The sequence below is a fragment of the Papaver somniferum genome, chromosome 5 (genome assembly GCF_003573695.1).
Source record: "Papaver somniferum cultivar HN1 chromosome 5, ASM357369v1, whole genome shotgun sequence".
NCBI lineage: Eukaryota > Viridiplantae > Streptophyta > Magnoliopsida > Ranunculales > Papaveraceae > Papaver > Papaver somniferum.
Window position 1 is genome coordinate 199696452 of NC_039362.1, and position 13835 is coordinate 199710286.

Genomic DNA, 13835 nt, shown 5'->3' on the forward strand with positions numbered 1-13835 from the left:
TGGAAAATTTATATATTGTATATCAGTAAAATTAGAATATTAGATAATACAGATTTACGTCGAATAAAATTTGGATTAGTTATATAGATAAAAATATAACAAATAAAATAAAATAAAATTGAATATGTGAAAGTGGAAATAATATGTAAAATGTATTTAATGAGAAAGTATTAGTATATGTTAGAATAAAATGAGTAGATAAATGGATAAATTTGTATAATAATTTAAAATGATTTAACTTTGATAAAATGATAATTTAAAATTAATAAAAATTTTATATATATATAAAAATTTAAAATTTAAATTATTAATTGAAAAGTGTAAGATTAATTTATGGATAAACTACATCAACTTAATAAATTATTAAATATTAGACTATAAATTTTAGCGCGGAGAACTTAGACATACTTATTTGTTAGAGATTAATTCAACATAGTGAGCTTAGAGACGACCATATTATGAAATAGAAAATTAGTCTTTTGAATATAGAGCTACAAATTATAGATTCTAGTTGTAGAAAACCTCATAGGCTTCTGTTTCATTTCTTGTTGTTTCGAACTCATTTGAAATGAGTTAGTTTTCACACGATTGTAAGTATGAGCAGTACTTGCATTTAGTCGAGAGATAGTAATTCTCTATAAGGTGGGAAGTTTTTAAGACTATATGGTGGATCTTTTTTCGAGGAAGAAAATGATACAAGGTGGGGAGAATGTAACGAGCCTCAAACTCGTCAACGCGATTAGACCAGTCAAGACACGTTTAGCCGCTAATGAATCAACTAGTTTAACACGAACATTAATCAATAGAAATTAATCTAATAATAATTTAGATATGAATCTAGTATCTATGAATAGGTCTCGAAAAGTTATGCGAAATAAAATACTCGAACGTGTCGTTCGAATACCGGACCAACAAGATATCATCGGATAAGTATCCTTAGACCGACCTGGTTGTCCTTATCTTTTATCTGGGTGCCTTTAGTATTTTTCCTTTGCCTTATCACCACTAGGGATGCACATGGGACGGGACGGTACGGGTTTTTGTCTAACTCAGTACCTGTACCTCCTTATGGCCGGTACCTGTACTTTGTACCTTGTACCTGTGTAGTACGGGACGGGACGGGACGGGTCCGGTTCTTTACCCGTAGCATATCTACTTATGTAAAAAAAAATAAAAAGCAAAAATACTTGAAAGTTCTAAGCTTAAAAACTTTAACTTTTAAGAGTCTTAAGACCTGAATTCATACATTAACAAAAATCTTTAAACTTCTAAATTCAACAACGTTGTTTAAAACTTCAAATAGAAAAAACAAAAAGTAAAGCAAAAAACAATATTTCGGCTTTGGTAATTGACCCCTTCTATAAGTTTGCTGCGACTCCAAACACCAAGCATCCAAGACCTGCAACTCCAAACATCAAGCATCCAAGACCTATGACAGTTGAACCACACCCAAGATCTCTGCAACAACAATTTATATATATATATATATATATATGTCAATGAACCACTGATTCAAATAAATCATAATCAAACTAAGAAAAGTTTATATTACCTTCCTCATCCTTAGAGTTATCATCTGGTACATAATCAGCTAAAAGATCAAGATCAATGGATTTCAAAACCAATTTCACATAACCATGTTGCAGATCATTCTTTCAATTTCAAAAGAAATTACACATCCTTAGATTATAACAAGGACTTACTTATGGCAATGCCTGAAATTGAGATATGTTTCTCACAAAAAATTCAATTCATTCATACCCAAACATAATTTATCATAAAGACTTCCTATCAATAAACATCATAATCACATATAACCTCAGTTAACTAATTCAATTTGTAACAAACTATCCAATAATACAACATTGTGAACAGAAAACAACAATCCTCAAAATATCATAAATCTGTCCCAAACTAGATCAGAAACTCCGAATTCATTTTTAATAACAAAGAGTGGGAGAAAAGGCTAATCTGGAAAACAATTTGAGATTGGGTATAAGTTTATTTTAATAAAAAAATAGAAAGATGAAGAGAACTGAAGCTTATCATGATTTCTTAGTTCCATACAAAATCAAAATCAAAATCGAGAATAAATAAAAACCAAAATTGAACCCAAAACATAAAACTAGAGATTAAAGATGATCTTACCTCGATTTTCAGTAGCAACTGAAGAATTATCACTGACAGATGAGTAGATGACCTCAAATCTCCGTTCTCTACTTCCAACTGCAGTATTATTCAAAACGAAATCTATTAGAACATGAACCTTGTTCTTCAGAGTACATAAACCCCAAAAAAATAATACACAGAGACCAAAGAACAAAGAGGATTAAACGATCTTCATATTCTTCACCTCTTTGTTGATACAAAAGAAAAACAGTTCTTCAGAGCAGATCCATTTACGTAAATGGATACTGACGTCTTATACAGATGATGATGATGGAAAGGAAATCAAAACTAAAAGTTTGGCATCTTCTCTTCTCTGAGAGGAAACTGAAAAAAGAGAGAGGGAGTAAGGAAGAAGGAGAAGGAAACGAGGAGAATGTCCGAGAATACGATGGAGACTAAGAAAAGGGTATAACCCCTAATATCAACGGCCAGGATTTAATCCTAAAATCAACGGATACAGATCCTCGGTACTACGGGACGGGAATAGCCTAGAACCGTTACTTGTACCTACTCTAGGCACGGTACCAGTTTTTGGTACTTGTACCTGTCCCGTATGATCACGGTTCCGGGACTGTACCGGTACGGTTCCTGCGGTTCCGGTACGGTTCCATGGGATGGGACGGTTCCTGTGCAGCCCTAATGACCACCCAACGTGTCGAAGAGAATTCATTCTCTTATTTTCTTTCTCTTTCTTCTTCTTTCTTCTTCTCTGTTCTTCTCAGTTCTCTCTTTCTTCTCTGTCGATCTCAATTCAAAAGAATTGAGTTAAACCTTGTTAGCTTGATTGATAGAAGATGAAGGTGATGGTGTTGCGGATGTTCTGTTTTATAAAGAAGAGAAATTGAAGACTGTTATAGGTTCGTGATAAATCCGAGGAGATTAAATTAGGGTTTGATTTGAATTTGAGAGGTGATTTGGGTTGTTAGTGTATGAGGAAGAGAAGGGTTGTTGTTGAATTAAAGAGGTGAAGCTTCTTTGGTGTTGAATCGAAATAAGGTAAAACAAAACTTTATTTAGGGTATCGAATTGATTGAAATTGCTTCCTGATTTTTGATGTGGTTTAATTGATAATAGTTTTGGGTTTGTTGTTAATTAAAGTTCAGATGTTTTATTGAGTTTAATTTTGATTCATAGAGAAATTAGGGTTTACCATGTTCTTCCCCAATTTGGAATTAGGGTTTCTATAATTTCAGACCTAGGTTCCTTTGTTCGGGTTATGGATGAAGAAGATGAGTCTGTGGTGAAAGTTTTGGACTCAGGTGAAGGAGGTTTGTGTGCTTTGGCATCTTAATTAAAGATTTGGAATCTCAGGCGAGTTTATGGCAGTAGAAGGAATAAGATGGTTATGTTTGGATGGGTACTGCTTATGGGTGTTAATTGAATGGGGTATTCTTAAACTTTGATTTAAGGTGATGATGAGTTTTTTTTTGACAGGGCAGTTGAAGGGTAATTTTGAATTACAGGGGTTATGGAATTGTTACTGATGAATTGAGTAGTAATTTTTGGATGTTGAGGTTGCTGTGTATATTGGTGTTGTTGGGGAATGGAGCTTGAAGTGATGAACATGAAGAAGTTGATGATATTGATGATTTGTGTAGTTGATCTGTGCTGCAGGTGGAGTTGAGTTACTTAGTAGTGGTTCTGTGGCCATTGTTAAGTTGCAGGGAGTTGTTGAATTTGGAATTGAGTTACAGTTGTAACTAGTTGGGATATTGTTAGTAAATGAAACTGCAATTGCTGGTGGCTTGTTTACGAATATGAGTTTGGAGAGTTGAGATGTATATGCATTACAAGGAAAAGATGGGCCTGGTGTTTTTATTAACAAGGGATTCTGAAGATGCAGAGGTTGCAGAGGTTAGTAATTTGAGTAATGGTTAACTTGGAGGCAGAATTGTAAAGGTGATTGTGTAAAATTACAAATAAGAAGATTGAACTGAGTTTAGATGAATGATTTATGGAGGCTGGAAGATGTAAGAATTGGTAAGGTTGGATTGTGTTCATCAATTTCAGATGCAGACATGAGCTAATTAGAATTAGTTGCAAGGATTCAGAGAATTAATGACCTCACAATGAGAACTGATGTTGTTGAAGAAATTGGTTGAGTTAGATAGTGGATTGTGGAATATTGCAGGTGTAGTAAACTGATGTTGGTAGTGATTTCTGGGAAGCTGGAGTTGTTATGATTGAAGTTGAATTGTAGTTGGATATAGTATTGCTTGTGGGTTTGTGACTGCAGGTGTTGTGGACTGAGTTGGTGTAGGAGTAATGAAATGAAAAGTAATTGCAGGTGTAAATAATACAAATGGATTCTAGTGTTGTAATTGGAAGTGTTAGAATTGCAAGGCAGAGAAGAGATCATTAAAATGTATTCATTTGCAATGAGAGTTAGAAATATATTATTTGAGTTTAGTTGTTCTGTGTTGCATTATGCTTTGCTCTTGGCATGTTTTATCTGAATCAGTCTTGCTGACCGAGTTAGCTTACCCATTTTCTATTTGACTAAGTTGACTTGACCTTTTGACTAGACTTTGACTCTATTGACCTTAAACTTGACTGATGTTTACCATTAATTGACCCTTTGACTGTTTTCGACCGTTGGTCGACTCTGTTGGACAGATCCATAGATTAATGGGCCGAAGTAATGGACTTGGGCTTAAAACTAGTGTCCCTATTTGATGAATTGGACCACTTATGGTTTGAATTAGACTTGGATTTCTTCTACAAAGTTATGGATATTCGTAAGACATATCGAGTGGACTATAGAATCAACCTAATTCAATTGGTAGATCTTACCTACGCTAAAGATATATAATGAAAAGATGTAGAACCATAGATGGGCTTAGAACAATTAGATAGTTCACTTAACCTAGACAATTGTATGAGATTATATTATGAGCCTTGTGTGAGCCTTTTGGCTAACATTTAGAGTGCTTGTGTAATTAACAATTACTCTGTATTAACAACGAACGATTCAAAGGATGATCAAGTGGATTGAACATCTCAAGGTATGCGAGGCTTTTCATTAGAAGAGGTGGGAATCGATAACGAACTCTCTTGTGTTCATTATTGTTTTACAAACCTATCTTTTGTGAAATTCATGCATATCTTTGTTACTATATGATAGTGTACGCATGTATTATCTGTGTGTAATACAAAGCAGTTTTCTTTTACATCTTGGGATGGGCTTGGATCTTTTTTTTTCCCTGAATCATATATTTTTTATTAAAAATTGAAGATGATTACAATTTAAGTTTTCACAATCAAATAACAGGCACTAAACATAACTCTCTAAAAAGCATAACAAAAATTACACTCAAAAATTTTATAAATTTTTTCAGCTCAACTAAATCTGTAGTAGTCAACATCAGGCATTTCCATCCTTGGAAGCCAGTGAGGCCTGCCCATATGAAGTTGTCTTGTGCCAGCAACAAGTGATGCACCTCTTTTAGCTGTGCAGTCTGCAGAGAAATTAACTTCTCTTTAGCAATGTTGAAATCTGATTTCAGAAATTTTCTTCATAGCATTGTTCCACCTACCTTGTAGAAACCAAGGAATCTCTCCCTGAGCATAATCAGCTAGTACAGTTTTGGAATCAGACACTACAATGACTTTAAACATACTCCATTGCACTGCCAGTTCCAAGGCACACAAAACACCATAAGCTTCTGCCAAGTAATTGGTTGCAATACCAATACCTCATTCTAAAGTTCCAACTACCTGACATTGAGAATCTCTAACCACAACACCAAAACCTGCATTCCCAAGATTTCCAAAGGAAGAACCATCACAACACAACATTATGAAGTTTTGCTCAATTGGAAACCAATTACACTTTACAATACACTGAAATCAGGACCTTCTGATACCTAGATGAAATCTTGAAATTATGTCTTGATCATAGTTATGACACCATTTGGTCCCAGTAATTATCATACCACCTTCTTGAATTAATTTTAAAATTCTGCACTTAAAACTCTGCAGATTTGGCTTGATGTTCTTAAAAAATCTCTTATTTTTCTGAAACCACAATTCTTTCAGAATAACACAAGTTGTAGTGATCCAAACCTGTTTAAACAGAAGGCTTTTATTTGTTGCACACTTCCAAGCTTCTGCAAAAGATTTAGGTGTTTTAAATTCAAATATACTACATATCCATCTCCATATTTTCACACTGAAGCTGCATTCCCATAACAAATGATGCATACCATCTTGATCAGTTTCACAGATGCAACATCTGGAGACCATATCATATCCATTTTTAACCATAACAGTGTCATCAGTGTATACTCTTTGGATAAGCTTCCATACATTACTGGCCACTGAAGGATGAAGGAAATAATTCCATATATACATCTGCCAGTTTACTAAAGTTTCTTTATGTCTCAGTTTATTAACTGCTTCAGGGATTTAGAATTTTCCTTTTAAGTTACTGTCCATATCAACTCATCTTCACCTCCATGAACTTCTGACATCTGAATATTGTGTAGCAATTGTTGAAGTTCATTATTTAAGATCCATTCACCATTTATCAAGATGTCAGATACTTTCAAGTTGGTGTTTTCAGATATATAAGCATTATTCCCAATTTTGTCAATGAGCCTGCAATCACCAATCCATAAATCAAACCAGACAGATATTCTTGCACCATTACCAACATTCCATCTAATGTCTTCTTTAAGTGCATCCCAAGCCCACCTCAGACCAGGCCATACAGAGGATTTTTGTCATTTTGTGCTCCATTGACCATTCTTATCTTTGTATTTTGCTTGAAATTTTTTTGCCCAATCATCTGTTAAATTATTAATTTTCCACATCATTTTCATAAGAAAGGCTTTATTGATTACCTCTAATCTTGGAATACCAAGACCCCCTTCACTCAATGGAGTGCAAACTTTTCTCTAAGAATTTTTTTTATACTGCCTTATTTCACCATCACCAGACCAGAGGAAATTTCTTATGATTTTTTCACATGTTTTAATAACAGATGATGGCCATCTGTATACTGCCATATTGTAGACTGTAATACTACATAATACTGATTTTATTAACACCAATCTTTCTTGAAAAGATAGCAACTTACCCTTCCAAGCAGCAAGCTTCTTTTGCATCATCACAACCATATGCCAAACAGTAGATACTTTCACTCTATCAATAGTAAGTATCACTCCAAGATATTTATCAGGGAAGCTACTTATCTCCATTTGAATCATATCTTTAATTTGAAGTTTTCTTAATTCTGATGCACCATCAATGAACATTTTACTTTTGTGTTTATTGATAACTTGCCCTTAGCATTTCTGATATTCTTCAAGTAATTTATGAGATTTAGAATGCTCTTTTTTGCTCCATTACATAAAATGAAAACATCATCTGCAAAGAAAAGATGAGTTGGATGTGTACCTTTTCTTTCAACCATTGGCATTATTAATCCTTCATTTACCATTTGAGTAATGCCCCTGCTCAAAACCTCTTCCATAAGTACAAATAGAATAGGAGACAATGGATCACCCTGTCTAAGTCCTCTTCCAACTGAAAAGAAACCACAAGGTCCACCATTTACCATCACAGAAATTTTAGCTGATTTGAATAAGATATGAAGCCAGTCACACCAATTCTTTGAAAAACCAAACTTTTGCAGGACTTGAAATAAGAACCCCCAGCTGACAGAATCATAGGCCTGGGAAATATCTAATTTAAGAGCTACATTGCCACATCTTCTCTTCTTTGGCATTTCGTTAACTAATTCAGAAGCAAGCAAAATATGATCTTGAATGCATCTACCTTTCACATAAGCCACTTGTTGAGGGGAAACTAGTTTATTCATCAATTTTCCAATCCTTGTAGCAAGTATTTTAGTGAAAAACTTGAATATGACATTACTCAGACCAATTGGCCTAAATTGATTAGGGCTTCTAGCACCAGCAGATTTAGGAAGGAGTACTAAGAAGTTAGAGTTAAGCCCTTTAGGAATGAACTTTTTTTCCCAGCAAAACTGAATAGCTGCAACTAAGTCTTGATTTATGATATCCCAACATGCTCTGTAGAAACAACCAGAAAAACCAACTGGACCTGGAGCACTGTCTTGGTCCATAGCAAATATAGTTTCTTTGATTTCATCTGCATTTGGAGTAGCTTCAATCATTTCCTGATCTTCATTTGTTAACACCTTTGGAATAACTTTTAAGATGTGATCATTCTGTTCAACTTCCTGATATTTAAATTTCTTCTCAAAATAAGTTACAAGTTCTTCAACTATTTTTTTATGATCAGAAATAATTTCACCATTGACATCTTCCAATTCACTAATAGTATTTCTTGTTTTTCTAATTTTAAGATTATCATGAAGAAATCCAGTATTTGCTGCACCTTCTTTAATCCACTTTGTTCTTGATTTTTGATTCATAAAAGTGTGCAATTGAACTTCTTTAGAATTATAGAGATTCTACCAAATTATTAAGAGCCATTTCATCAAAGGGATCATTATCAGACTTCACCATAGCATCTTGAACTTTAGCTTCAACATATTTAACCTGAACATTTATGTTACCAAACACATTCCAATTCCATTCTCTTAGGATATTTTTAAGCTTTTTAAGTTTATGCTGAAAGATAAAAGCAGGGCTACCTTCCACTTTTTCAGAACAACTATTACATACTACCTCCATAAAATTTGGATGTGATAACCACATTTTTTGGAATTTCGTAGGAGCATTATATGGCTTAGGAATATGAGCACATCCACCCATCAAAGGTGCATGATCAGATGCCACTCTGATACCAACTTTATAACCCCATCCTTCAAATTTTTGTAACCATAAGTGATTGAAAACAACCCTGTCGAGATTGCACAATATCCTTTTGTTGCCATGCTGACAATTGGACCATGAATGCATAAGACCAGTTTTAGGAGCTTGTATTAAACCACAAGTATCTAAAAAATTTGTTGAAATCCATCATTGCACCTCTATTTGGATTTTTACCACCAACTTTTTCCTCAGCTGAAGTAATGGCATTAAAGTCACCAATAGCAAGCCATGGCTTATTTAAACCACTTACTACTTCCATTTCTGACCATAACTATCTTCTTTGAACCACCCCCACATGAGCATGAATACCAGAAATAAGAACACCAGCTATATCCACTGTAATCATCTGACTTGACATTGAGACTACTATAGGAGTAGGTAAATTTTTATTCCAAAATAACCATATATTACCTTTTTTATCTGAGACTGAATTATGAGTTACCATGCTTTGCATACCATGCAAGTTTAATTTATTGCAAAAGGAAGAAGAAAAAATTACTTTAGGTTCGGCAACCCATACCACTGAAGGATTAAACTGATTAATAAGAGACCATAATTTATTTTGGGACTTGGCTCTTCTAAGGCCCCTTAAATTCCAAAATAGGACTTTCATTCTTTAGGATGAAGGCCTGAAGTGCCTCCCTTCCATGGATTCTTTTTAAAATTCCATTTAGGTTGTGGTTTAGTAGTTACCTCCTTTGCAGCTTCTTCATTATTGATTGTGGGAGATTTTGGAACTGAAGGTCTTTGAAATACTCTTGATCAAGAAGTAGATGGTACCCTTTATTCATATACAGAGCCATCAATACCATTAACATATTTAACCACACTATTATCCAAAGCATTATCTTCTGCTACTTTCAGAGTTTTATAAGGACTTAGTTCCACATCTTTAACAGCAGAATCATCTTATAATGGACTGAATTTTCCTTTAGAAATTTTAATTGTACTTGATATATTACTTGATGATGAAATATCAACATTTGAAACATGTACCACCTCATGAACCTTCTCTGGAGTTGGAGCTATATCAAATGGTTCCATTACCACCTCATGAACCTTCTCTGGAGTTGGAGCTTGAGGAACTTCTGGTTGCTTCTCAGTAGAAGGACCTTGCTCAATAGGCTTCTCTGTTTGAGTTTTAATTATGCATTCAGAATGCTGATGACCAACAATTTTACATTTCCAACAAAATTTAGGTAAATTAGTTAGAACAACACTTCGAGAGAAACATCCATACTTGGTAATAATCCAAAGCTTATTTGGTATTGTTTTTGCTAAATCAATCTCTACCAAAACTCTTGCATAGTACCCGCTTTGATAATTTAAGGTAGCATCATCCACCTTAACTGGAACACCCAGAGCTCTGCTTAACTTGAATAAGGTTTCTTCATCCCAATATTCTAAACTCAAACCTGGAAAATGAACCCACACCATAGCTTTAGATGTTCTCTGGTTTTCAGGTCTAAAATTGAGAATCCAATTTCTTAGACTTAAGAATTGTTCCTTAACTTCCCATTTACCAGATTTAATGTAATTTTTATCCACTGCATTTTCTAGTTTGATTGTGAAAAAACCTTTACCTAAAGGAATTAATTGACATTTACCTGTCAACTTCTATTGTTTCAATAATAAAGCTGAAGCTTCTACAAATTTAATACTCTGTAAATCAAGGCGCCCAATTAATGAATGTTTCCACAGATCATACCTTGTATTTGTTTGAGAATCTATCAAGTTAATCGATATTTGAGCTTCATAAGATTTTGACAGATCCACTACCGATTGATATGTCTCAGAAGATTTATTCTCGCCGTCTAAATTCATCTTATTACCAGTATCCATATCAATACAAGATAATCATTGTGAAATAAATGCTCAACGAAGAGATTTTTGGATCAAGATTTGATGTCAAACCTCGAAAAACGATGAAGAAAAAATCTGAGTTTGGGAGCCGATTCGCAGACAGTCTCTCACCACAACTCAGCCGAGGCATGCAAATCTAGTAACTTTCGGCTTGGATCTTTAGAAACAACTGATATCCGTGTTTTGGGAGTATCTACTTATTTTCAAAAGTAATTCTTTCCATTGACTGGAAAGTGGTTACAATCTTTATTTATTGTTAGCATGAAAGGGAGAAGGTTCCTTTTGATTGGTGTGTGATGTGGTTGCCAAAAGTTATGTCTATATTTATGCGCTAAAGGGATGAAAATTATCGCCAACTAATAAACTATCTAGGTGTGTACTCGTGTCACCGAATATTATTTTCCCTATTTATGTACGGGCAATACATGTCTCATACGTGGATGTTTACTGTTTCTTTTAAATTACTTTCAAAAGATATTATATTGTGTTTTGGTATATGGAGTGAATGATGTTGAGAATCTTATATTTGATTGTTGGACTTGATTTTCGAGATGTACAGGGATCTCTATGATTAAGTTCTTCTGTCGGATTTAATGTTGTCATCATTAGTTCTCTTTCGATACTTGATATGTAGAGTGTGCGTATATTGAGGTACTGGTAAGGTACAAATCTTATATGACTGCGGGGCCGCAAACCTCAGGGCGCTTTAATGCTCATTGAAGAATCCGCAAGAGTCACGCCTTAGTACTCCGAAGGACTGCGTCGCTTAACTAATATTTATGTTGTGAATGTGTGCCGAATAATTGGTTGGTAGAACTTTATATTTTCAGTACAATTTATTATCTTAATATGCTTTATTCTGTCTTCCGTTTTTTCTAACGGTTTTCAGTAAAACCTGCATTGTTTTTAAATCATTTTAGTGATTACTTGAAAGTTAGTTGTTATTTCTACGGGGCACCCCTTTTAGGGATGATGTGCTCACCGATTCCCACTTTCAGTTTCAGAGACAGATCAAGATGTGCACGTGGCGATGAAAGCTTGAGGAGTTGGTTTCCTTAGTTGGTTAGCTTCCGCTATGTTTATTTTGTATATATATTCTATTTGTAAATCAACTCATTATTAAATATGTATCACTTGAGAGGAGTCCTTGTATTTATTTCAGAGAGGGTTTAGATTCAAGTTAATATTTGTTTAGAACTTCTTTCTTAAAGTTTAAATAGTTATTTTAGATCGTTAGTGCCTCATTTTATAGCTAATCTATTGGATTAGTCAGCTGCTAGCTTAGGGGGCGCTACATGACCGATAACATAAGAGTGTGTAATTGATCCTTGTAATTGGTGTAACCGGTCCCGGTAATTGGTGTAACCGGTCCTGGTAACTGGTGAGACCGATTACAAGTAATACAATGAGAATGTGGTAACCGGTCCTGGTAATTGACGTAACCGATTCGGGTAGCTGACGTAACCGGTCCCACTAACCATATTAAGGTAGAACCGATCCTTGTGTTTGGTATAACCGTAAACCCATGATTAGTATATTGATATTTGATCAATCACATAGTTATTGGGAATCAGATGAACCAGTTCTAAACTTGTTTGGAAGTGTGGTATAATAGGTTCCAAGATTGTAAATATGAAAAAGGATTTACAAAGAAATAAGATGTCGACATACTTTGAACATGTTCAGTAAATCTTATCTTTTATTGTACAAAGATATTTCTTAATAACTCAAGGAGATCCCAAACCGAAATATGTTGAGAATCTTTTAATTAAGGTTGTTAATTTTATATGCTTTTAATTACCAGCAATTAAAATGCACATCTCTGGAAAATAAAAATTGGTAATGTGCATTTACTAATTGGAAATTTTCTAGTAGGATTTCAGTTATTTTTCGACAGAGTGTTTCTAGGAATTATGAAAACCGATTTTGGGAATTTATTGCATATCATGAGAATGTTCGGTTTTGGAAATTACTTGGTGTCCAAACTTGGTCTTATATACCCAAGTTTTCATTTCGAGCAAACTATCTTAAGAGCCAGTAAAACTACCTTGTTGTGTTGTTACTGGTGGAGCCGTCTATTCGGAGAGGAAAGTACCCTAATTAGGCGAAATCTCTTACGACCGCTCGTTTAAAGACTTCTGTGGGATCAAGAAGCTCTACGAGTACCGTTGGTGGGAAACTAGATAATTGCAGTAATATTAATTTCGATTTGATTTGATTGACTAACAGGTGTTGAACTTTGGTTGCACCTAGTTTGTTTATTCTTGAGAATCTTCTCTTCTGATATAAGATTCACTTAAACTAGATCGAAGTGTCGACGGGATATTTGAAACTGTTTGTAGATCTAAAGATGTCTTGTGATAATCCTTTGTTAACAGACTCCGTTCTGTGCGTGATTGATCACAAGAGTTTCAAGTTATGGTGTGAAGGTGTTTATTGAAGATTTAAGAAGATTTGAAGACAAAGAAGATTTATTATTGGTTTCATAATCTTTGGTGTGCACAAAACTTGATCGGGTGGGATCCAATTATAATTGGTTTATCCTTGATAGATTTGATTGATTACTTGCGTATATCGGCATCACTATATAGTATCTTGGTAGATCCTATATTTGATTGCAAAATCTAAACTCTGTTACTTTGGTAGTTGTTGGATAGATAGATCTAAACCCGACAAAGGATTTTATTGGATTAAACAGAAGAGCTTTTGTCTAACTCATATCACTGATATTGAATATAGTTGTTACCGAACATATTTGTTGTTCCTTTACTATTCGGAATACGAACCAAAGGAATTGTTCGAGTGCGTGCACTTATTGAATGTCGGAAGTGCAGGGATACTGAAGAAATTAGGTGAACTATAGGTTTAGTTACTTGGTCTCAATTATACTGTGAACACAAAGATCATTGTCATCTGAGTGTTCACAAATAATGCGCGCAGACCCATGACAATATAGTAAATAGGCTGCGCCTGAGGGGGATGAGTCGGTTATGTTGA

The 13835-nt window shown here is 34.4% G+C and overlaps 1 protein-coding gene across 1 annotated transcript; it reads right to left on the reverse strand.

Moving 5' to 3' along the window:
- Positions 1 to 9884: 9884 nt before the first annotated feature.
- On the reverse strand, positions 9885 to 10817 carry LOC113280550. The gene is made up of 2 exons (XM_026529162.1): positions 10684 to 10817; positions 9885 to 10440 (listed from the first exon to the last, which is right to left on the reverse strand). Exons 1-2 carry the CDS (start codon positions 10815 to 10817, stop codon positions 9885 to 9887), a joined length of 690 nt encoding a protein of 229 aa, XP_026384947.1.
- Between the last annotated feature and the right edge of the window lie 3018 nt (positions 10818 to 13835).